The sequence below is a fragment of the Salvelinus alpinus genome, chromosome 3 (genome assembly GCF_045679555.1).
Source record: "Salvelinus alpinus chromosome 3, SLU_Salpinus.1, whole genome shotgun sequence".
NCBI lineage: Eukaryota > Metazoa > Chordata > Actinopteri > Salmoniformes > Salmonidae > Salvelinus > Salvelinus alpinus.
In genome coordinates, this window is record NC_092088.1 from 16,957,505 (window position 1) to 16,981,920 (window position 24,416).

A 24,416-nucleotide genomic window follows, 5' to 3' on the forward strand; every position below is an offset into this window, starting at 1 on the left:
ATACAGGTGAAGGAATGACAGGAAATAGCTGATAGAGATATCTGGTTCAGTATCATCTATTGCATAAAGACCAAGAAATGTGGGTTCGGACCAGTTTATTAGCAATCAAATGCCAGCAATGCTTGAGAAGTTCTCCAAAAATACTGCCTGTGGTCACTAGATGGCACCCAAATAGCAGCCATGCTGCTGGCCTACCGGGATATGAGAACGCACTTTCCACAGCCTGTGCTCATGTAAACAATCAACAAGTACTGAATTCATTCACTTAACAGATGATAACCAAATAACCTGTAGAACTGCACCATCTTGTACTGGTGGGAGTTTGTTATCTTGCCTACCGAATGTCACATGTGAGTGATGAACAATAGCAAGGCTCCACTCTAGGGAGGCCACAGTTCATGAGGTGTATCATGACTAAATCAGAGACACTGGCCAGGCAAAGCAAACGTCTGTGCTCGCATACACCCTCCTGAAGGTCTTCGCTTGAAAAACAAGAGGGAAAAAAGCTGTGTTTGTCCCTCAAGGCACCGTAGCCATGAATCAAGAAATATCATATGTAATGAATTGACTTCTTTTTTTTTTCTGCAGAGGTGGTCTGTTGCGCAATTTTACATTAGCTAAGATGTTTGGTGCAGTACATCTCAAGTGAAAACATTGGCATGAAAACTAGTAGTGCACTGCAGACAGTAAGGCCTAGCTGCTGCGCTCTCTCGTCTTGCTCGTTGAGCCCAATGACAGCAAACACTTCGTTGAAGAACCCCGTCCATAGGTCCCACCCCTACTCTTGACCAATCACCAACTTCGACTTGCCTAAAGAAAAATGTGTGCGCGAACAGCCCCCCAAAAACATAGAAATCATCAGCTAGCCATAGTCCCTGGGGACCTGAGTGGGCAGCCATTGCAGGGACGGAGAGATGGTTGTCCAACGCACTAATTAGCAGAGACCTAATTTGCTATCAGACTAATTAGACATACCAATTATGTTACAAAATAAACATATTTCCGTTTTGATCTATTCTATCTGTTAACTTTGTGCTTATCCCTGTCATTTTCAGGAAGCTGTATCTCCAACATCAGTGTTTTTCTAACAGCTAAAAACAGCATCATTATATGCTGTATATCAAACTGTTTCCACTGGGAAGCATGGGACAGGCTTTAGTCAGTAGCATAAAAACCAATATGTCTCCAGCCTAGAAGAAGATTGGTTGTTTACCCTCACTGAAGTACACAGACAGAAAAACACACACACAAAGGTCTCCTCAGGGGGCCAAAACTCTCCATAGGACATGACAAAAGGGATGTTCTCTCTGGACTTCTGCCATTTTCCCACAGTAGACGAGGTGATGGCGGGGCCCCACATCTGTACTGTAGTCACACATTATGGCAGACCAAAGACCAATGTCGTGATCACAGTTCAATCAATATAATTTTAACCAGTTGATCAGGACATCAATGACTAGCTCAATCAATAGATAAGGAAGGTCACTAGCCTAACACTCTGGACATCTCAGAGAAACAGAAGATTCCTCACAGTGATTGTGTGTTTACTCCTCAGCCGGTTCTGTGTAGGAGAGCATCTGGGCAAACAGAACAGTGTAACACTCCCCTAATCTCTGCTTAAGCTGCATCACCCAACTGGGACAAAAACACGCCGTCTCGGCACATTCCACTGGAATGGCACAACACACTCCTATGGAGCAGGGAGAGAATGGAGAATGGGGAAAAGGGGATACCTAGTCAGTTGTACAACAACTTCAAAGGTGAAGCAGATGCTAAACTACAGGACTGTTTTGCTATCACAGACTGGAACATGTTCCGGGATTATTCCGATGGCATTGAGGAGTACACCAGATCAGTCACTGGCTTTATCAATATGTGCGTCGATGACGTCGTCACCACAGTGACTGTACGTACATACCCCAACCAGAAGCCATGGATTACAGGCAACATTCGTACTGAGCTAAAGGGTAGAGCTGCTGCTTTCAAGGTGTGGGACTCTAACCCGGAAGGTGATAAGAAATCCTGCTATGCCCTCCGACGAACAATCAAACAGGCAAAGCGTCAATACAGGGCTAAGACTGAATCATGCTACACCGGCTCCGACGCTCGTCTTGTGTGGCAGGGCTTGCAAACTATTACAGACTACAAAGGGAAGCACAGCCGTGAGCTGCCCAGTGATACGAGCCTAACAGACGAGCTAAATCACTTCTATGCTCGCTTCGAGACAAGCAACACTGAGGCATGCATGAGACCATCAGCTGTTCCAGGCGAGTGTGTGATCACACTCTCCGTAGCCGACGTGAGTAAGACCTTTAAACAGGTCAACATTCACAAGGCTGCGGGGCCAGACAGATTACCAGGACCAACTGGCAGGTGTCTTCACTGACATTTTCAACATGTCCCTGATTTAGTCTGTAATACCAACATTTTTCAAGCAGACCACCATAGTCCCTGTGCCCAAGAACACAAAGGCAACCTGCCTATATGACTACAGACCCGTAGCACTCACATCCGTAGCCATGAAGTGTTTGAAAGGCTGGTAATGGCTCACATCAATACCATTATCCCAGAAACCCTAGGCTCACTCCAATTTGCATACCGCCCAAACAGATCCACAGATGATGCAAACTCTATTGCACTTTACACTGCCCTTTCCCACCTGGACAAAAGGAACACCTACGTGAGAATGCTATTCATTGACTACAGCTCAGCATTCAACAGCATAGTACCCTCAAAGCTCATCACTAAGCTAAGGATCCTGGGACTAAACACCCTCCCTTTGCAACTGGATCCTGGACTTCCTGACGGGCCGCCCCCAGGTGGTGAGGGTAGGTAGCAACACATCTGCCACGCTGATCCTCAACACTGGCGCCCCTCAGGGGTGCGTGCTCAGTCCCCTCCTGTACTCCCTGTTCACCCACGACTGCAAGGCCAGGCACGACTCCAACACCATCATTAAGTTTGCAGACAACACAACAGTGGTAGGCCTGATCACCGACAAGACAGCCTATAGGGAGGAGGTCAGAGACCTGGCCGGGTGGTGCCAGAATATCAACCTATCCCTCAACATAACCAAGACTAAGGAGATGATTGTGGACTATAGGAAAAGGAGGACTGAGCATTCTCATCGACGGGGCTGTAGTGGAGCAGGTTGAGAGCTTCAAGTTCCTTGGTGTCCACATCACCAACAAACTAGAATGGTCCAAACACCCCAAGAAGGTTGTGAAGAGGGCACGACAAAGCCTATTCCCCCTCAGGAAACTAAAACAATTTGGCATGGGTCCTCAGATCCTCAAAAGGTTCTACAGCTGCAACATCGAGAGCATCCTGACTGGTTGCATCACTGCCTGGTACGGCAATTGCTCGGCCTCCGACCGCAAGGCACTACAGAGGGTAGTGCGTATGGCCCAGTACATCACTGGGGCTAAGCTGCCTGCCATCCAGGACCTCTACACCAGGCGGTGTCAGAGGAAGGCCCTAAAAATTGTCAAAGACCCCAGCCACCCCAGTCACAGACTGTTCTCTCTACTACCGCATGGCAAGCGGTACCGGAGTGCCAAGTCTAGGACCAAAAGCCTTCAACAGTTGGCTAACCGGGCTATCTGCACTGTGTCCCGCCACCCACCAACCCCTCTTTTACACTACTGCTACTCTCTGTTTATCATATATGCATAGTCACTTTAACCATATCTACATACTACCTGGTGCCTGTATATAGCCTTGCTACTGTTCTAGCCTCGCTACCGTATACAGCCTCGCTACTGTTATTTTTCCACTGTCTTTTTTACTGTTGCTTTTATTTCTTTACTTACCTATTGTTCACATAATACCTTTTGCACTGTTGGTTAGAGCCTGTAAGTAATCATTTCACTGTAAGGTCTACACTTGTATTCGGCACGTAACAAATAAACTTTGATTTGAACAAGGCATTCAACTGAAATGTGTCTTCCACATTTAACCCAACCCCTCTGAATCAGAGAGGTGCGGGGGGCTGCCATAATCCACATCCACGTCGTCGGCCGCTGAGGGAACAGTGGGTTAACTGCCTTGTTCACGACAGATTTTTACCTCAGGGATTCGATGTTCTCTCTGGACTTCTGCCATTTTCCCACAGTAGACGAGGTGATGGCGGGGCCCCACATCTGTACTGTAGTCACACATTATGGCAGACCAAAGACCAATGTCGTGATCACAGTTCAATCAATATAATTTTAACCAGTTGATCAGGACATCAATGACTAGCTCAATCAATAGATAAGGAAGGTCACTAGCCTAACACTCTGGACATCTCAGAGAAACAGAAGATTCCTCACAGTGATTGTGTGTTTACTCCTCAGCCGGTTCTGTGTAGGAGAGCATCTGGGCAAACAGAACAGTGTAACACTCCCCTAATCTCTGCTTAAGCTGCATCACCCAACTGGGACAAAAACACGCCGTCTCGGCACATTCCACTGGAATGGCACAACACACTCCTATGGAGCAGGGAGAGAATGGAGAATGGGGAAAAGGGGATACCTAGTCAGTTGTACAACAACTTCAAAGGTGAAGCAGATGCTAAACTACAGGACTGTTTTGCTATCACAGACTGGAACATTTTCCGGGATTATTCCGATGGCATTGAGGAGTACACCAGATCAGTCACTGGCTTTATCAATATGTGCGTCGATGACTGTTACTACTGTTATTTTTCCACTGTCTTTTTTACTGTTGCTTTTATTTCTTTACTTACCTATTGTTCACATAATACCTTTTGCACTGTTGGTTAGAGCCTGTAAGTAATCATTTCACTGTAAGGTCTACACTTGTATTCGGCACGTAACAAATAAACTTTGATTTGAACAAGGCATTCAACTGAAATGTGTCTTCCACATTTAACCCAACCCCTCTGAATCAGAGAGGTGCGGGGGGCTGCCATAATCCACATCCACGTCGTCGGCCGCTGAGGGAACAGTGGGTTAACTGCCTTGTTCACGACAGATTTTTACCTCAGGGATTCGATCCAGCAACCTTTCGGTTACTGGCCCAACGCTCTAACCACTAGGCTGCCTCTATAGGAAAGCTAGTCAGCGGCCTAGAGATGCTCCCAGACCCCGAGGCCTCCCTGTACTGAAGACTAATTACAAATATGTCCTATTGAAGTTTACTGTGTTTGTGTCCATTTCTGCTGGGGAGGTGCTGGGCTTACACTAGGGCTGTGGCGGTCAACATGTTGTCCGCCGGTTATTGTCATTTAAAAAACTGCCAGTGTCACGCTAATTGACTTTTAATTAACAAGCTGATTGCATGGCTGTGTGCTCAATTTTATATACCTGTCAGAAACGGGGGTGGCTGAAATAGCCAAGTTCAGTCATTTGAAGGGGTGTTCAAACTTTGTATATATAGTGTACCTTTGAAAAAAAAAAAAAAGTAGAGGGGTTGATCAGAAAACCAGTCAGTATCTGGTGTGACCACAATTTCCCGCTTGCAGCGCGACACATTTCCATTGCATAAAGTTGATCAAGCTGTTGATTGTGGCCTGTGGAATGTTGTCCCACTCCTCTTCAATGGCTGTGCGAAGTTGCTGGATATTGGCGGGAACTGGAACACCCTGTCGTACACGTCGATCCTGAGCATCCCCAACATGCTCAAATGCCTGACATGTAAATGTAAGATCATTTATTTATTATTCGTTTTGCAAACATTTCTAAAAACCTGTATTTGCTCTGTCATTATGAAGTATTGTGTGTAGATTGAGGGGGGGAATATTTTTTTTTTTTTTTTTTAAATCAATTTTAGTGTAAGGCTGTAACATAACAAAATTAAGAAAAAGTCAAGGTGTCTGAATACTTAACGAATGCACTGCGAGCGTGTGTGTATAAGCTCAAATACGCATATGGGTGTTTAAAATAAATGCCTTGGTAGTTTTAATCATCACCTTAGAAAGCGCTGTCCATTTTATTGTGTTAGGCTTTGAAACAACATCCAAAACGACCATGTTTTACACTCATTTTCAACCTTCAACCTGCCTTTCTAATCGAGCCCCGAGGACCAGGCCATTAGGACCTGATGGAGGGACAATAGAGCCCCGTGGACCAGGCCATTAGGACCTGATGGAGGGACAATAGAGCCCCGAGGACCAGGCCATTAGGACCTGATGGAGGGACAATAGAGCCCCGAGGACCAGGCCATTAGGACCTGATGGAGGGACAATAGAGCCCCGAGGACCAGGCCATTAGGACCTGATGGAGGGACAATAGAGCCCCGAGGACCAGGCCATTAGGACCTGGAGGAGATTACCATGTATTATACTGTGGTCATGACATATTACTTCCGGTGCTGTGGTAATATGGTCACCGCAACGGTCCTAGCTGACACTAACAACCATAACAACCATAACACATCTTACTAATTTCCTGGGATTTATTAGTCTTGAGATAATCACAGTGGGTCAAACAGCAGCCTTCGAAGATTGTTTATTCAAGGATTAGGTTTCTGGAAGCAGGAAGTTGTCTTTAATTTACCCTTCTTTAGAACCTGCCCCTGTTGGCTCTTCCCTCTACTTAACGAGGTCGGTAGATTTGCTGGAAGAGCTAGCTGTAATGCAATGACTTCAGTGTTTTTCTTCTATGTAAACCATTGATCTATTTTAAAAGGCCTTCTTCCTATCTAACCAACCAGCTAGTAGCTACATTAGTGAAACCGCACACATTCAGCTATGTGCACGCACACAGAGCCGATACTACCGACTCCCATCCCTTCTATTACTTTTCTTACTAAGAGAAACTAGAGAAAGCCATGGAGGTCTGGCTAAACAAATATAGGACCAGTTTTTAGCCACTTCCCCTCTCTGTCACTGGGTCCCTCTTTTCTCAGTCTCAAAAAGGCTCTGACTGAGAAGCCTGGTGAGTGACATTGGTGAGCATCCTTATCAGCCAATCCTGTAATTCTTATTCTCTTGACAGGGCCCGAGTTATCCGTCTACCACACAGACAGGAAGTGCTGTGCACATGAGGGTTATTCACGACTGTTTTTGTTATTCAAACTGCAGACTTGATTCCTGTAGTTAAGTGGAGACGAGAAGGGGAAAAAAGTGACAAAATCGCATGTGTAATTCTCACATTCATGTCAAAGTTCAGATTTCAATATATTAGTCATAGCCTGTTGGAAATTCCCCTCAATACAATGTACTGAAGACTGTTACGCTTATCAGTTTATTCACATACAATATTTAACAGCTGTGTGCTATCTATTTGTCTAGGTTCCTTTTATTGCGGGAAGTGTTTCACTCCACTGCTAATTTTGTAGTATACTATACTCCACACTGTAGCATCCCTCGATCATGTGCAGTACTTACTATAGAATTATTATCCACAAAAAAATAAAAACACCGTAGTAAATACTTCAGTAATTTCCATAAAAACACTTTTGTAACTATAGTAAACACTAAAGTATTTAAATGTGCATATACCCTGCCCATTCCCCTCCCCCATATCCCAATTTGTGGCTCCCATAAGTGAGAAACCGACATGTCAAGTGTAGACCATATATTGGGTTCCCTATAGATTATAGAACATAGCAGAAGCGTTCAAGTCTGTTCACAACCCAGTTCTTCCTACCTACAGGTTATGTCATATTTGATTTTTTTGTATTTCTCCAGTAGGTTTCCTCAAGGAGAAAGCCTCCGCTTCTATGTCAAAGATAATACAAAACCACTACAGTGATGTCCTCAAAATCAATACAGTAAATTCTACAGTATACTACAATCTGAAAAAAACTGATATAAAGTGACAATTACTATATAGTTATTTTACTTAAGTATTTATACTATAGTGAACTGTAAATACTACAGCATAGTCTGCAAAAAAACTAGTGAATACTATAATATTTATACCATAAAATACAGTATTTTTTGTGGGCTTCGCTGAAAACACAAGTTCAACTTACTGTAGCTTCATACCAGTCTTAAGCAAAAATCTTAGGATCTCGTTTACTCCCACACTGGCCAATGTAAATTTATGACACAGGGTCTCGCTTGGGAGAACTATCCCCAAAGATTACACAAGCCAGTGGGTCATGGTGCTTTAAGAGGTCAGCTGAAGTTTGCATTTCCGTCCCGTCAAGATGTTCTTGCACCAGTGCTAATTTGAAAACAGCATTTTTACAGGCTACTTTCCGGGAAGCAACCAACTCTTCTCGCCATGCCCTCCGGCCACTAGTACATCTGTTGCCAGGAGGCTATACATGTGCAAACTTACAAAAGAGATGAGTGTTGACATGACAAACTGCTTTGGGGGAAATTAAAGGATTTGGTCCAATCTAATTGGTAGGATCTTTAAGAGCAAACAATAAAAGGCACCATCTTAAGGATGTTTGATCCTGAGGGCAGGTGAGCTGGGAGTGTTTTTTTTTTTTTTTTTACAGGTAAGCACACTCATGGTGATGAATTACAGACCTGCTCTCAGACCACATCAAAGAAACAAATAAAGCTACTGAGAAGGTCTCGTTTGAATAAAATCAACATGGAAACTTGCAAAGTAACCAATAAAGTTTGCATGGGAGGCTGATCTCTTGTCAATTTGCAAATGCATGCAAATGGACATTCAAACTTAAGACAAAGATGAGCTACCAACTTCAACTACAAACTAGTTTGGTGTCTCACGCAACTAACGTTTGTTAACCTACTAGCCCAGCTACAGTGCCTTCGGAAAGTATTCAGACTCGTGACTTTATCCACATTTTGTTACGTTACAGCCTTATTCTAAAATGGATTGAAACATTTTTTTAAAGTCCCTCATCAATCTACACATAATACCCCATAATGACAAAGCAATTTTAGCAATTTTTTAATGAACTGAAATATTCTATTTACATAAGTATTCAGACCCTTTACTCAGTACTTTGTTGAAGCACCTGTGGCAGCGATTACGCCGAGTCTTCTTGGGTATGACGCTACAAGCTTGGCACACCTGTATTTGGGGAGTTTCTCCCATTCTTCTCTTCTGATCCTCTCGGTCAGGTTGTATGGGGAGCGTTGCTGCACAGCTTTTTTCAGGTCTCTTCAAAGATGTTGGATCGGGTTCAAGTCTGGACTCTGGCTGGCCCACTCAAGAACATTGAGACTTTTTTTACCCCTTTTTCTCCCCAATTTCGTGGTATCCAATTGGTAGTTACAGTCCTGTGTCATCGCTGCAACTCCCGTATGGACTTGGGAGAGGCGAAAGTCGAGAGCCATGCGTCCTCCGAAACACGACCCAACTAAGCCGCACTGCTTCTTGACACAATGCCCGCTTAACCTGGAAGCCAGCCACACCAATGTGTAGGAGGAAACACCGTACACCTGGCGACCGTGTCAGCGTGCATGCGCCCAGCCCACCACAGAAGTCACTAGAGCGCGATGGGACAAGGGCATCCCTGCCGGCCAAACCCTCCCCTAACCCGGACGACGCTGGGCCAATTGTGCGCTGCCCCAACATTCAGAGACTTGTCCGGAAGTGCTTAGGGTCATTGTCCTGTTGGAAGGTAAACCTTCACCCCAGTCTGAGGTCCTGAGCACTCTGGAGCAGGTTTTCGTCGAGGATCTCTCTACTTTGCTCGGTTCATCTTTGCCTCGATCCTGACTAGTCTCCCAGTCCCTGCCGCTGAAAAATGTTGCCACAGCATGATGCCACCACCATGCTTCACCGTAGGGATGGTGCCAGGTTTCCTCCAGACGTGACGCTTGGCATTCAAGCCAGAGTTCAATCTTGGTTTCATCAGACCAGAGAATCTTCTTTCTCGTGGTCTGAGAGTCTTTAGGTGCCTTTTGGCAAACTCCAAGCGGGCTGTCATGTGCCTTTTACTGAGGAGTGGCTTTCGTCTGGCCACTCTACCATAAAGGCCTGATTGGTGGAGAGCTGCAGAGATGGTTGTCCTTCTCCACAGAGGAACTCTAGAGCTCTGTCAGAGTGACCATCGGGTTCTTGGTCACCTCCATGACCAAGGACCTTCTCCCCCGATTGCTCAGTTTGGCCAGACTCTAGGAAGAGTCTTGGTGGTTCCAAATTCCTTCCATTTAGGAATGATGGAGGCCACTGTGTTCTTGGGGACCTTCAATGCTTCAGAAATGTTTTAGTACCCTTCCCCAGATCTGTGCGACACAATCCTGTCTCGAAGCTCTACGGACAATTCCTTCAACCTCATGGCTTGGTTTTTGCTCTGACATGCACTGTGAACTGTGGGACCTTATATAGACAGGTGTGTGTCTTTCCAAATCATGTCAAATCAATTAAATTTACCACAGGTGGACTCCAATCAAGTTGTAGAAACATCTTAAGGATGATCAATGGGAACAGGATGCACCTGAGTTCAATTTTAAGTCTCATAGCAAAGGGTCTGAATACTTATGTAAATAAAAGGTATCCGTTTTTTATTTTTAATACATGTTTAAGATTTGTCATTATGGGTAGTGTGTGTAGATTAGATAAAAACAAATATCAATCAATTTTAGAATAAGGCTGTAACGTAACAAAATGTGAAAAGGTCACGAGTCTGAATACTTTCCGAAGACACTGTATATGGCACTAAACATATTTCTGAAGACACTGTACGTGGCACTAAACATCTCTTTTCCTCATTTCCCTTCCTCTCTCGGAGTTCACTACTCCAACGTTGCCCTGGTAAGATCCCTTCACTACATAATCCTGTGTGTGCCTTGGCTCACCTCATTTGCTGTGGAAATAAACCCAGGAACACTGGACACCTTGGAATTCCTCACAGAAAACTCCACTCAATTATTGTATAGTCAGAAACTCAAGTGGGGGCTGGCATAAGAATCAGTGACCATTCTGTTTGGTTCCTATGGTAACGCCATAGGAATAGTGCAGATGGTGTTTTGACAGGCGCCCTGACTATTACCCTTTTCAATGGCCTCATTATTAGCCAAGACGTGAGCGAGCCTTAGACTTAATGCAGCCCATATTTCTGTACCACAAAGGACTCATAAAAACCCTGCGTCTCCAACCACTGCAGCGACCGGGTTAGTTACCACAGCACAGACTCTCTGGACACAGAGGTTTGCTCTGTTGTGGTGTACACACACTCAGCGGAGCAGAGCGTGTTAAACCGCCAAGGCAGTGGTTCATTCAACAAGGGAGACTGGAAGCCAGATGCTCTTTCTCCGGCCTTATTCGTCTAAACGCTCTGTTACAGGTCCTCTCGGCATCCCAAAAAACTCCTCACACCGAATTTGGCACGTGTTCCATAGGAAATTAACCATAACACTGAACCAGGGGTTTCTCCCCCTCTCGCTCTGTGGATATTACTGATTTCTATGGCAATAACTTCAATGCAATGGTAGCCCAGGCTGTTAGTGATATTGGCACCAGAACTAACTGGGCCAGATCCATTTTTCCACTGCTGCGGACTACTGTGGACAAAGAGACAGTGTGACTGAGTGGTTCTGCTTATGACTCTCTCTGCAGAGCGTAAGAGGCGAAACATTAAATCAAACAGATGAAAAAAATACAAAAAAAATTCTTTCTGAAAAAATGTTTCTTTCTGAGAACCAATGATCACTTGTATTTTAGTTGGGAGTGATTGAATTGCTGAAGCCAAATAATGAGAAAAATACTGCACATTACAAAAATATTTTCAGAATTGCAAGATTGTACCATTTGCACAACTACCGTATTTGAAGGAGTTGATTTGTCGTGTGTGGGAGCTAAACCAACACTTTGATAAGAGAAGGCTGCTGCAGCTGCATAGAGCTCTGACAACAGAGGTTTCTTTCAGGAACCCTGTAGCCTGGTTGTGAAAAACAAAGACGCTTACCTCTGAGAGTCTGGCCCCCGTGTATCTGAGCAGGCCCCTGTAACCCCGCAGGCTGACGGCCAAAGGCCCCGCGCCGTGCCCTCTGACTGACACGATGGGTCTTTCACTGGGGTGCCAGGTCCTTTTGCAAACAGCCTCCCAGGCCCTCTCTGCTATGTGTCCCGAGTGCATAAACCTCACGATGGCCTTGGTGCCTGCGCGCACAGACTTCTCAACCTTGCGGTTGTTTTTGTAGTACCTCCTCACCAGCACGGTGGAGCGCTCTTTCCTGTTGCGGATGAACTCGCTGTCCGACAGGCCGCAGTCGCTGTCGCTCTTCTGGGGGCTGGTGGACTGCTTGGAGGAGGAGAGCATGGTATCCAGCGAGGCCCTCATAAAGAACCTCTCCACGGAGACCTTGGCTCTGGGTCTCCTGTTGAGCCTCTCTAGGCTGGAGTAGCCATCTTTCAGGAAGTGCCAACAGCGGGCATCGATAGTCCTGGCTGGCATTCCTGGCGTTCCTCCCTCCCCTATGGGAGAGCAGGAGAAGTGGCACTGAGATGCCACTGGCAGGCTGCTCCTCCTAAAGCTGCGTCTGCAGGGCACCGCGGATGGACAGGGGCGTTGTGTGCCAGCCATGCTGGGCTCCAGCTGGCAGGGAGAGCCCTCGGAGTAGCTCACCTTTGGCAGAGCACCAGCCTGGGGAGTCACAGCAGGAGAAGAAAACCCCTCTGTTCTCCTCTCAGACTGGTTTTCCCGAGGCTCTGTCTCGGTCCCAGTGGTCCCACAGACAGAGTCAGCCTCCTGGCAGGCTGAGAGACTTTCCACTGGATCACATGTCGGACACAGCTGGGTGGAACTGGAACCCAATGCACGCGTCCCCCTCTCCCCCCGAGATGTGGTGCTGAGCTCAGCTACAGCGCTAGCATGTTTAGGGTTGGAGTATTCCCAGCATTTGCATCCTGCATCCAGAAACGTCCCCTCCCCACTATCACAAGATCCGCTATCATACGATAACTTCCAATAGAGAGGGAGCGGTGAGCAGCAGTCTCCGCTGCCCTGGTGTCTAACCTCTGGCTGGTGAGAATGTGGACGTGTGTTGCTTTGACTCAGAGGCATGCCGTAGTCTGAAGTGGCATGGTTATTTCTGGACCCGGCTGACAAGGCAGAGTCCACCACTGTCGCACGACCCACAGCATCTCCTATGTCCTCAGATGCCATAGTGACGCTTAGAATGTCCCCGATGTCCCTTTGTCCCTCCCCGGCAAGAAGCTTCAGATCACACAGCATTAAGAGGTGGATAGGATAGCCTTGATCAGGAACATACACAGCCAGTCATGCTGCTCCAGACTGATGTGGAAACAGAAGCTTTTCCAGCTGTACAAACCAGCGCGGAGAAAGGGTGACCACCTTGGCAAAACGAGGAATTTCCTGACAGAACCGTCCGGAGTCAAGCGCTTACATACCCCATCTCCGGAGTGTAGTGAGTGTGGTGTGGCTAAGTGTGACAGCAAGGTAGTCACTGACACCTTGGCTCGCTCCTCCCCACTCCAACTGGTATGCCTGCTTTCTGGATCTGAGAAAAGCAGGAGAAGACAAGAGGAAAATGCAGATTAGCACCAGAACAGTCTCAGTCACAAATGCCCATCCAAAATCTGCGCTGAGACTCCAAAAAACAGTCCAAAAAACAAACAGTGAATTCAAAGTTGAATAAACCATACAACTCCGTGCTCAAGGACTACTTTTTACCAATTTACACATTTACTGGAAGAATTGCAGATGCAATGTCTGGTTAGAAAATGTAGGTAAAATCTCCCTCAGTTTGTGTCCACGTTTTCCAAAAACGCAAAAATATCTGCTCCGAATTAAGTTTAAAAAAATGTCTAGAAAGAATGGAGCGTCAGCTATAACATGACACCTATTTTGGTTATTAACTACAGTAAGTGAAGTGGATTTACACCCGGTAACAGAAATGTGGTAGCGAAATGTAATCATGGGTCCCTGATCTGTACTACACAGAAATGCATAATAATGGATATGAATGTCAGTCTCGTAACCGCTACTAAGCGGACATATGGATTTTTTTTTAAAGCTGGTCATACCATGGATCATTTTGCTATTTGATTTTGGATTTTACCCTGTAGGTAGGTATATATATAAAACATTTAAAAAGATGTCTCCTGGTCCGACAAACAGTGCTGTAGCTCTGCCACTTTCCACCACAGATGCTGAAGTCCGACATGGTGGATGCAGTGGATTGAGACGCAGCCCATACAAAAAAATCTCTCTACCTTAAAAAAAAAAAACATTGATACATTTGAGTTATTTTATGTTAACTAGAATGACTCACGGGTGCGTCAATCAAATCTAGGGGTTTTACCGGTGAGGTATCCTGATAGGTACACAAAAAGGTAGAAATACGCAATATCCTCCTTTGCCTATTTGGGTGTTATTCTACACTCCGGCACCAGACAAGACCAAATTTGGATGTTCCAGAATGGACCAAATCTGAACCAATCACAGACGTCTATGTTTCACAACTTTGGACATCATAAGCTCAGAAGAGTACAGTACACTATAGTGTATTGAACTCTACTCAACTTGCTTTACATTACTGTACTCTCCAAACTAGTGAAACATAGAGGTCTATGATTGGTTCAGATTTGGACCGGTCCAGACTGGACCAAATCTGATCCAATCATAGACGTATATGTTTGGGCCAAATCAACGCCGGTCAGGACCAGAACAAAAATCAACAACTGTGGACGTTGAAATTAAAGGCGGTCCGGACCGTACCAAAAAAAAAATTAGATGGAGTGGACCTTGAAATCAAACAAAATGTAAACAATTTTTCTACATCCACGGACGTCCGGTGACTGTCATTGCTCAATGAGTAAGGATGCTGGTTACAGTTAATAGAAAGAGGGGGCTCATGGGTAGGTGTCAGTAAGAGCTGGGAGAAGTAACATTAACTGGAGCAAGAAGAGAGAGAGGGGGGGGGGGGGGTCCAGACTTAACACTCTTGCTTTGACCACCAGACAGAGAAAGAAAACAGCAGAACATATGCCAGTGGAAGGAACGACAGTAGCAGGGTTTGTGGCTACTATGATTTCCCATTGTAGCCAATTCAATAACAGAAAATCGTACCTATTTTTCAAAAATTCTGTTACTAAGTTGTTAACAGAATTCTGAGTTTTAAATCACTTAATTCATAAACACAATCGATATCAGTAAAAACCCTAGCTAATTGATAGGTTTACCTTGTTATTTCTGTGAACTTTCATTATCCTCCCTCATGAGGGAAAGAAATGAGAAAATATCTTAAAGTTATGTGGGTTTTTGGTAACTGAATGTCACGGCACAAGGCAATGTTCCTTAGGCTCACAGAAGGCAGAAAAAAATGCCTTTGCATGTTGGTACTTATGGGTCCTTTTACATGTAAATAACCACAACATAATCCATGTTTCTTTGACTTCTTCGTTCTTCTCTTGCTCTCAACAGTAGAACAAGCCTGGCCAAACAACTCATTTTCACTAGGCCTTTAAGATCAACTGTAGCACACGTGCTTCATATTGTGCAGATACTTGAACTTTGTTGAGACTGTCATCATGCTGGTAGAATGTCAGTTATCACATCCTAGTTCTGTTGTGTCTCTCCAAACGCTATTTGGGTTTCATGCTTAATTATTGGCTTCAGATGAACAGCAATGGATGCGGGGGGGGGGGGGGGGGCTTTTACCGCATTTTTTCCCTCAACGACACTCAAGTTAGAGAAATTGTCACCTCTCAGAAAAAACACACAGCTGTCTAAAACCTCACTCGTGAGGATGGCAGCAGAACATTCTGCTGTAAAAAGGCGTGGGTAGCTGGAATGTGAGAATGGGGGAGGACCAGTCCAGAGAAGATTATGGTTGAGAATTGGGTCTTGATTCTGGGTCAATTTAGCTAGCAGTCAAGGCCTAGTGGCCAGCCAACTTCTCACACCCACACAGCAGACACACAGTAAATCAACGTGTCAGAGCATGCAGCCTCTTTTCAAGGCTAAATGTCACATTCTGAGAGGAAAGAAAATAACTTTGGCCAATGGAAGAAAGACAAGCAATCCATTCATTCGTTTGGAAATTGCATCAATTCTTAATACAATTTAATTCATTTGACTGCCTGTCTGTGCCCTTTGAATAAAAGCTTTGATATTCCACAGATGACAGAAGACAAGGCCCTCGTGATCGAAGCATGTGTTCGTTTTCAGTTTAATCTTTCTCTAACAAAAGTCAGTGTGTTGTTGCTCCATGGGAAAGGCACCGGCTTTACAGTAACTTTGTGTGACAATATAATTATGACAGGGAGTAAGATAATTACTCCGAAAGTTGTTAAAATAATTAATATCCTGTGGAAACTCCTCTGATCCATGAATCACACTAAACTGGTTGGATGAAGAAAATAATGAATCCTCAAAGCAAAGGAAAGCTGGGAGTGCAACAGACTTAACACCCTCACTGGCAATGAGCGTTGGGCCCCATTCAAAATATGCAACGCACTACTAAGGTAACCCTGATATCTCTTGTAGAGTTTGGAAGTCAACCGTCTCAGTCCACACATCAACAGATCAAAGTTCCTTTGTTTTTGGCTCAGCTGCAATCATGACAAAACAAACAAAGAGGTCCGGAGAACTAATCACAGCTCGGTGCAATTCAAGGGAGGAAATCAGATCATGGAAAAGACAGTAGACCCAAACCTATTCAATACTGTACTTTTTATATAATTAGTGGACTTTGGTCCTTACCTCTACAGTTATCAGGTCTTGGCACACACTAGGTTTCTGTTGAGAAGGGTGTGATGAAAATATTGTAGATCAAACATCTTCAGCGCCAGACTTCTCCCTCTCCTGTGGTATTCAGGGTTGAGCTCACTGCTGGAAGACACAAACACATAATAACACTGACTTGAGGCCTGAGGGGTTGGGTAGTCAGGACAAGACGGCAACCAACCAGAGCAGCCGTAGGACTTATATGGCGGCCTTTGCCTCCATAAAGAGATTTTGTTCATTGTTTTCAACAGTGTCACCGTGACAGATAGCGTTAAAGACAACAGCCCTAAAGTCGATAATGACTTGGTGCTCAGCGCTCCATTATCCCTCGCAGGTTAACGTTTGTCATAGGTCCTGCCCTGGAGGCAGAACTGAGCAGTTGAATGGCATAACTAATTGACTATTTCTTTAAAAAATTCATGAAAACAAAACATTTGCTTTTTGGTCTTACTTAAAGTAAGACCAAAAAGCTAATGTTTTGTTTTCATGAATTTTTTTAAGAAATAGTCAATTAGTTATGCCATTCAACTGGCATTAGGGTTAGCAGTGTGGTTAGGGTTATGACTGTGGCTGTGCCGCTAGTGACCACTCTGAAGAGCTGCCCCCAGTACATGAGTCATCTCAATAAATGCCAACCTGCTTTTCCCTTATCACGGACAAAGTAAACGTGAAAAAAAAAGAACATTTAACACTTCATGATCAAATTGAAATACTCTGAACGATGAGGATAACTGATGATGGGAGTGCATCATCTTTATCAACGGAAGTCTAATTATTTTGGTCGGGTGGAAGTAGCCTATCATGCCTTTAAAATCTCACCGTTACAGTTGTTTGACCTCACTGTGATCGATCGAGTTGAAGAAAGGCCAACAACTCGTTCACACAGTGAAAAACATGGTCGTTGTGAATGTGGGCCACTAAAATCTTTTGCCCAAGAGGTGAGGGGGGGCAACCAAATCTCACTCAGGGCCCCCATAAGGCTAGAAACGGCCCTGAGTATGGTTTTAAAACTCTGATCCCAGCTTTCTATTGCTACTATATTTAGGTGTGCTTTCTGAAAGCAAGAACAACTTTAGTAATCCAGCGTGCTTATTAGTCTCCTTCCGCTGCCACCTATACCACCAAAACCATAAAGACCAAAATAACTTTAAAATGTGCAGGCTGAATGTCTTTGGTACTACTAAAAAGTTTGCCACTACAACCATATTTGCATCAATCCCAATGTATTGCATATGTCAACAAAATTCTGCCAACCTATACCACCAAAACCATAAAGACCAAAATAACTTTAAAATGTGCAGGCTGAATGTCTTTGGTACTACTAAAAAGTTTGCCACTACAACCATATTTGCATCAATCCCAATGTATTGCATATGTCAACAAAATTCTGCCAACCTATACCACCAAAACCATAAAGACCAAAATAACTTTAAAATGGGCAGGCTGAATGTCTTTGGTACTACTAAAAAGTTTGCCACTACAACCATATTTGCATCAATCCCAATGTATTGCATATGTCAACAAAATTCTGCCAACCTATACCACCAAAACCATAAAGACCAAAATAACTTTAAAATGGGCAGGCTGAATGTCTTTGGTACTACTAAAAAGTTTGCCACTACAACCATATTTGCATCAATCCCAATGTATTGCATATGTCAACAAAATTCTGCCAACCTGTAGCACCAAAACCTTAAAAGCTACCGACACCAAAACAACTTTCAAATGCCCAGCAATAAGCAGGACACAGTGTTTTGAAACGGTCCAATAGCATATCCCTATAAAGAACAAAAATGCCTCTCTGGCAAACGTAGAATAATGAATCACGTCAGCTCTGGAGTGGCATTTCTATCTGCAACGTTTGACAACGCTTGGCTACTGAACCCAGCACTGGTCAGGTTAATTAAAAAAATATATAACTTTTTACACTACAACCATATTTGCATAAATGCCAATGCATTTCAATGGCCATAGGTTAACAAGGCAAAACTTTGGACCGTAACCAGCCTTCAACTGTTTACGCTAGAAACGCCATACAAACTTGAAAACGTGCAGACCTGTCTGGAATAGGTTATTTGTGTACAGCTTTTTTGATACAATGATTATTTTTTCAACTATAACCATGTTAAAATTAGCATAAACGTTCAGTAGGCTACAAAGGGAAGTATTTGAATACCAACCTGTACTAGTGTTTGACAAATTTCATGACTATCACAGCACTATCTGTAGTCTGAGTGAATCTATGCAGACGTCATTTGGATGACTCAATCAAAACAATGTGTGCTTCATTTTATCAGAAACAATGTGTCAAAGAAGACTTAAACAATGGACAGATATTCTTTAATTCCATAAGAGATTTCTTCCCCGTTTTAACCAATCAGCATCCAGGATTAGATCCACCTGTTGTACAAAGTTTAATTTGACCTATCTACCGGGTGCAGAGATCCCTGCGGCTACCTCAGGATTATGATGGGGTTTTTGTTGGTTGGACACAAGGTTGAGAAATGTTTCAAGTATCTGTGTTGTGAAATTGAACCACAGGTGCCACACCTCCCAAGTCACCAAACCAGAAACTCTGAACACACTGCCAGAAAGATGATATTCCTTTCACTGAAACAGACTGACAAATCAAATGTCTCACACTGAGGCTGAGATTCATTCCGATTCATGTTATACTTACATTTGAGTCATTTAGCAGACGCTCTTATCCAGAGTGAATGAAAAAGTCAGCATGCTTCAGTTCGGCTAGTACCGAACTCAGCTAGGCGAACAAGTGTGCTCGCAAACTTCCTTAAGACCTTCACTTGAAAAATTTGAAAAAGAGGCAATTGTACTGTTGTCCATTGAGACGCCGTAGCCAGTATACACTTCCTCAAGATAGTTTGAATTTATCTAAAAATAACAATGAATGACCGATTTCTTGAGTTATGTTTTTGCAGAGGAGATCTTAGTCGCACAATTTTATATCCAACTAAGATGTTTGGAGCAGTATTTGCATGAAAACGAGTCATCCCTTGTTGATTGACAACAAAGACTGAAGAATCTCTACTGTTGACCAATCACCCACGAAGGGCCTACCAACTTCGGCTACCAACTTCGGCTAGCCTCGAGAGAAAAAGTGTGTGCCCGAACAGTCGAAGACGGTAACTGAAGTAAAAACATCACAAAATATGCCCAAACTTTTCCAAACTGTTTTGGCTGGGAAGCATGCGAACGCCTTTACAGTGAATTCATCTTAATATGTGGTTGTCTCACCTAGCTATCACAGTCATAATAAGTACATCTATCCTCAATAAATAAGTTACCAGAAAAGTCAGTGCTAGTAGGAAAAGAAAGAGAAAGTTTATTTTTTGGGGGGGGGGGGGGGGGTAAGACAGAAGTCTTATTTAAGATACTCTTTGAATATGTAGGTTTTCAGGCATTTTCAAAAGATGGGCAGGGACTCTGCTGTCCTGGCATTAGAGGGAAGCTGGTTCCACCATTGGGGTGTCAGGACAGAGAATAGCTTTGACTGGGCTGAGTGGGAGCTGACCTCACGTAGACGTGGGAGGCCAAGAGGTGTTAGAGCCACCTTATAGCGCGCCACTGACATTTAAAGGAAATTTACAACTGACATTTAAAGGTAATTTCTGAATGAGCCGACATATGCATACCCTAGCCGAAAAGGGGCGATCGGATTGAATCCCGGCCTGAATCTTGTGCATTGTAATGTGGGAAATATACGTCCCCCAAATCTATAGTCTGCTGATATAGGCTCATGGCACAACACAAGTTATGATTGTGTGATGATAGAGGATACATGATATACACTGTGTACAAAACATTAAAAACACCTGCTCTCTCCATGACAGACTGACCAGGTGAAAGCTATGATCCCTAATTGACGTCACTTGTTAAATCCACTTCAATCACTGTAGATCGAGGTAGGCAACCCTGGTCCTGGAGAGCCACAGGCACTTCATGTTTTTGATTTAACAGACCTGGAAGACCAGGTGTGTTGAATTTAGTCAATCACTGAACTGATCAATTAGCTCAGTTGGCCAGGTGTGGTGCCTAATTGGATTTTAATCCTGCAGTACTTGCGGCACTCCAGGAACAGGGTTGCTTACCGCTGGAGTAGATGAAGGGGAGGAGACAGGTTAAAGAAGGATTTTCAAGCCTTGAGACATGGATTGTGTACGCATGCCATTCAGAGGGTGAAAAGGCAAGACAAAAGATTTAAGTGCCTTTAAAAACGGGGTATGGTAGGTAGTAGGTGCCAGGCACACTGGGTTTGTGTCAAGAACTGCAACACTGCTGGGTTTTTTCCATGCTCAACAGTGTGTATCAAGAATGGTAAAAACACCCGAAAGACATCCCGCCAACTTGACAACTGTGAGAAGCATTGGATTCAACATGGGCCAGTATCCCTGTGGAACTCTTGACACCATGCCATGACGAATTCACTCTGTTCTGAGGGTAAATGGGTGCAACTCAATATTAGGAAGGCGTTCAGGTGACCTTTTCTGAATGCGCTTAGCATACTTAACCACTTGCTACTTACCCCCCTCCCAGTTTTTGATATGAGTGACTAGTGATTGTTAAGATTGTCATGGTAATTCAAGCTAGCTGTCTAGCTGCCAGCTAACTTACCAATCTAAAAGTAAAAAATACAAATAAAAAGAGCTGTGTAAATATCAGTGACTAACATAAGAGAAACTGATGCACAACCAAATTTCAAAATTGCCCCTTGTGTATTCTTCCTCGCAACAGCAAGTTGAGACCCCGACTGAGTTCCTTCCGAGGGCGGTCTGCAGGCCCGCCAGTTGCTCATCCCTGAACTAGAGTGATGAAACTCACAGTTCATACTAGAGGTTGACCGATTTAATTAGGGACGATTTCACGTTGTCATAACAAATCGGTAATCGGCATTTTTGGATGCCGATTACATCACAATCCACGAGGAGACTGCGTGGCAGGCTGACCACCTGTTACGCAAGTGCAGCAAGGAGCCAAGGTAAGTTGCTAGCTAGCATTAAACTTATCTTATAAAAAACAATCTTAACATAATCACTAGTTAACTACACATGGTTGATATTACTAGTTTAACTGGCTTGTCCTGTGTTGCATATAATCAATATGGTGCCTGTTACTTTATCATTGAATCACAGCCTACTTTGCCAAACGAGTGATGATTTAACAAAAGCGCATTCGTGAAAAAAATCACAATCGTTGCACCAATGTACCTAACCATAAACATCAATGCCTTTCTTAAAATCAAGACAAGTATATATTTTTTAAACCTGCATATTTAGTTAAGAAATTAATGTTAGCAGGCAATATTAACTAGGGAAATTGTCACTTCTCTTGCGTTCCAGTGCAAGCAGAGTCAGGGTATATGCAGCAGTTTGGGCCACCTGGCTCGTTACGAACTGTGTGAAGACCATTTCTTCCTAACAAAGACCATAATTAATTTGCCAGAATTTTACATAATTATGACATAACATTGAAGATTGTGCAATGTAACCGCAATATTTAGACTTAGGGTTGCCACCCGTTCGATAAAATATGGTTCCGTATTTCACTGAAATAAACGTTTTGTTTTTGAAATGCTAGTTTCCGGATTTGACCATATTAATGACCTAAGGCTCGTATTTCTGTGTGTTTATATTATTAAGTCTATGATTTCATAGAGCAGTCTGAGCGGTGGTAGGCAGCAGCAGGCTTGTAAGCATTCATTCAAACAGCACTTTCCTACATTTGCCAGCAGCTCTTCGCAATGCTTGAAGCACAGTGATGTTTATGACTTAAAGCCTATCAACTCCCGAGATTAGGCTGGCAATACTATAGTGCCTATAAGAACATACAAGAGTCAAAGGTATATGAAATACAAATGGTATAGAGAGAAATCCTATAATTCCTATAACCTAAAACTTCTTAACTGGGAATATTGAAGACTCATGTTAAAAGGAACCACCAGCTTTCATATGTTCTGAGCAAGGAACTTAAACTTTAGCTTTTTTACATGGCACATATTGCACTTTTACTTCTCCAACACTGTTTTTGCATTTTTATAAACCAAATTGAACATATTTATTTGAGACTAAATAGATTTTATTACCTACAGATATTTTTTCACATGAACACCAGATGTTCAACTTCACTATTCCAAATGTGGTACTACTTTGCTAATGGGGCGTAATTTTTAAGAGAGAACTAAACCAACCCCAAACGTTGGGCTAATTCACTGGGGATTATTTCTCAACTCATCCAAGTGATGACTCACCGGGAATGTAATTAACCCACACTCCCATGGGGTGAGAATTAGAGTGCAGCCAACTGAGCAAAGGCAGAAGGAATCCCCCTCATAGGAGTTCACAAAAGACAGACATGTCGCGTGAAAACAATGGATTGACATTCTTTCACCCTTGAAGACGTTGAAATGTCAATCTACGCAACATTAAATACAAGTGGAAAATATAACTTCCAAAGAAAGACTGGTGGAAAAGAACAATGTGTATGTAAACTTTAAAAGCAGTGTGTTGGTGTTTTTCCATTGTACAAAACCATTCAATATAATCTTTTGAGGTCCAAAACATTGAAATCCCAAAAAACTGAACCAAACAGAATTATTTTCATGTGAGAGACCTGGGATCATATGGAATTGATTAGAAGACAAGGCAACAGACGCCAGTGGAAACAGAGACCCTGTGTGGAATAACAGAGAGGGCTGGTTCAAGAGGGACGCCTGCTGGATTTGGAGGCTGGAATCCTCAACTGACTAAATGCAGTGGATTTCACTTTCAGTGCATTCCGCTAACCACCACACCATGGTTTCAACCAACCATTTAACCATACTTGTGCCAATACCCCAAATACATGCCTTTCTGGATAGAGTGCTAGTGATTATAGTGTAGTGAACCTGGGTCGCTGGTGTACAAGTCAAACAGACTACGCATTGTGCCAGTAGTTTTATTTCAGATTCAGAAAACTTCAATGTCCTCCGAGGCAATTAATCTTGCAGCAGTCATAAAACATATCACATAAAAAACGAAGTAGCAAAGAATATTTACAAGCAAATAGGCAGGATAAGTGTAGTTTCATAGTGTAAGTGCAATTAGTCTAACATTTTGTTAAGTTGCAGAATTGCATTCGGAATAAGACTAATTGGCCCTATTTTTTTTATTTAGGTAGTCTGTACCTGCGCCCAGAGGGAAGGAGATGAAATTCAGGGTGGAGTGGATGAGTCAACCGCTATTTTATTCGCCTTGTGGAGGGCTCTGCCCAGGTAGAGAGATGACAGTTAACTCACTTGATGAAATGTGTAATGTGACTCAAAGTGAGGATCGCTACACTACCCCCTCCGAACGGGAAGGCACATCAACATGCTTCGACTACTCAGCCCCCTCACATGTCCAGGCTGTGTGTTCCGATGTCCTCGCGGATGCCATTCCACTTCTGACACCAATGTAGCGAGCAGGGAAGCGAACCCCGGTCGCTGGTGCCTCAACAGCCTACGCATCGCACCAATAGGGCTGATATAGCGAGGATCGCTACAATATGAACAACTGACAGGCAGAAAGCGTCGTCAGCCGTCTTTGAATCGTCACTGAAACTATTTGAAAATAAATGTAACTTTTGATTTGTTAATGTTTTTCTTCCCAATTAAACATAAAAAAAATGTCTAGAAGGAAGAGGAGTGGTCCGAGGACAATCACATAAAAGCTAAAGGCTAAAAGGTGATACCCTCAGAACATTTTGGAATAGTCCTACCAAAATAATTACACACCCCCTTCCCCTCAAAGCAGTGGCGGTACATAGGATGCACTGTCCTCTGGGTTACCATTCCCCACTTTCATTTTACA

The 24,416-nt window shown here is 43.7% G+C and overlaps 1 protein-coding gene across 5 annotated transcripts in view; it reads right to left on the minus strand.

Annotated features, from left to right (window-relative positions):
* plce1 (phospholipase C, epsilon 1) overlaps window positions 1–24,416 on the minus strand; it is a 78,118-nt gene that overhangs the window by 52,984 nt on the left and 718 nt on the right. For all 5 annotated transcript variants that reach the window (XM_071391701.1, XM_071391703.1, XM_071391702.1 and 2 more), the window contains exons 2-3: window positions 16,549–16,677; window positions 11,788–13,342 (exon numbers count right to left, since the gene is read on the minus strand). In XM_071391701.1, coding sequence (XP_071247802.1) covers window positions 11,788–13,056 — 1,269 coding nt within the window. In that variant the 5' untranslated portion in view covers window positions 13,057–13,342; window positions 16,549–16,677. The remainder of the gene's footprint in view (window positions 1–11,787; window positions 13,343–16,548; window positions 16,678–24,416) is intronic.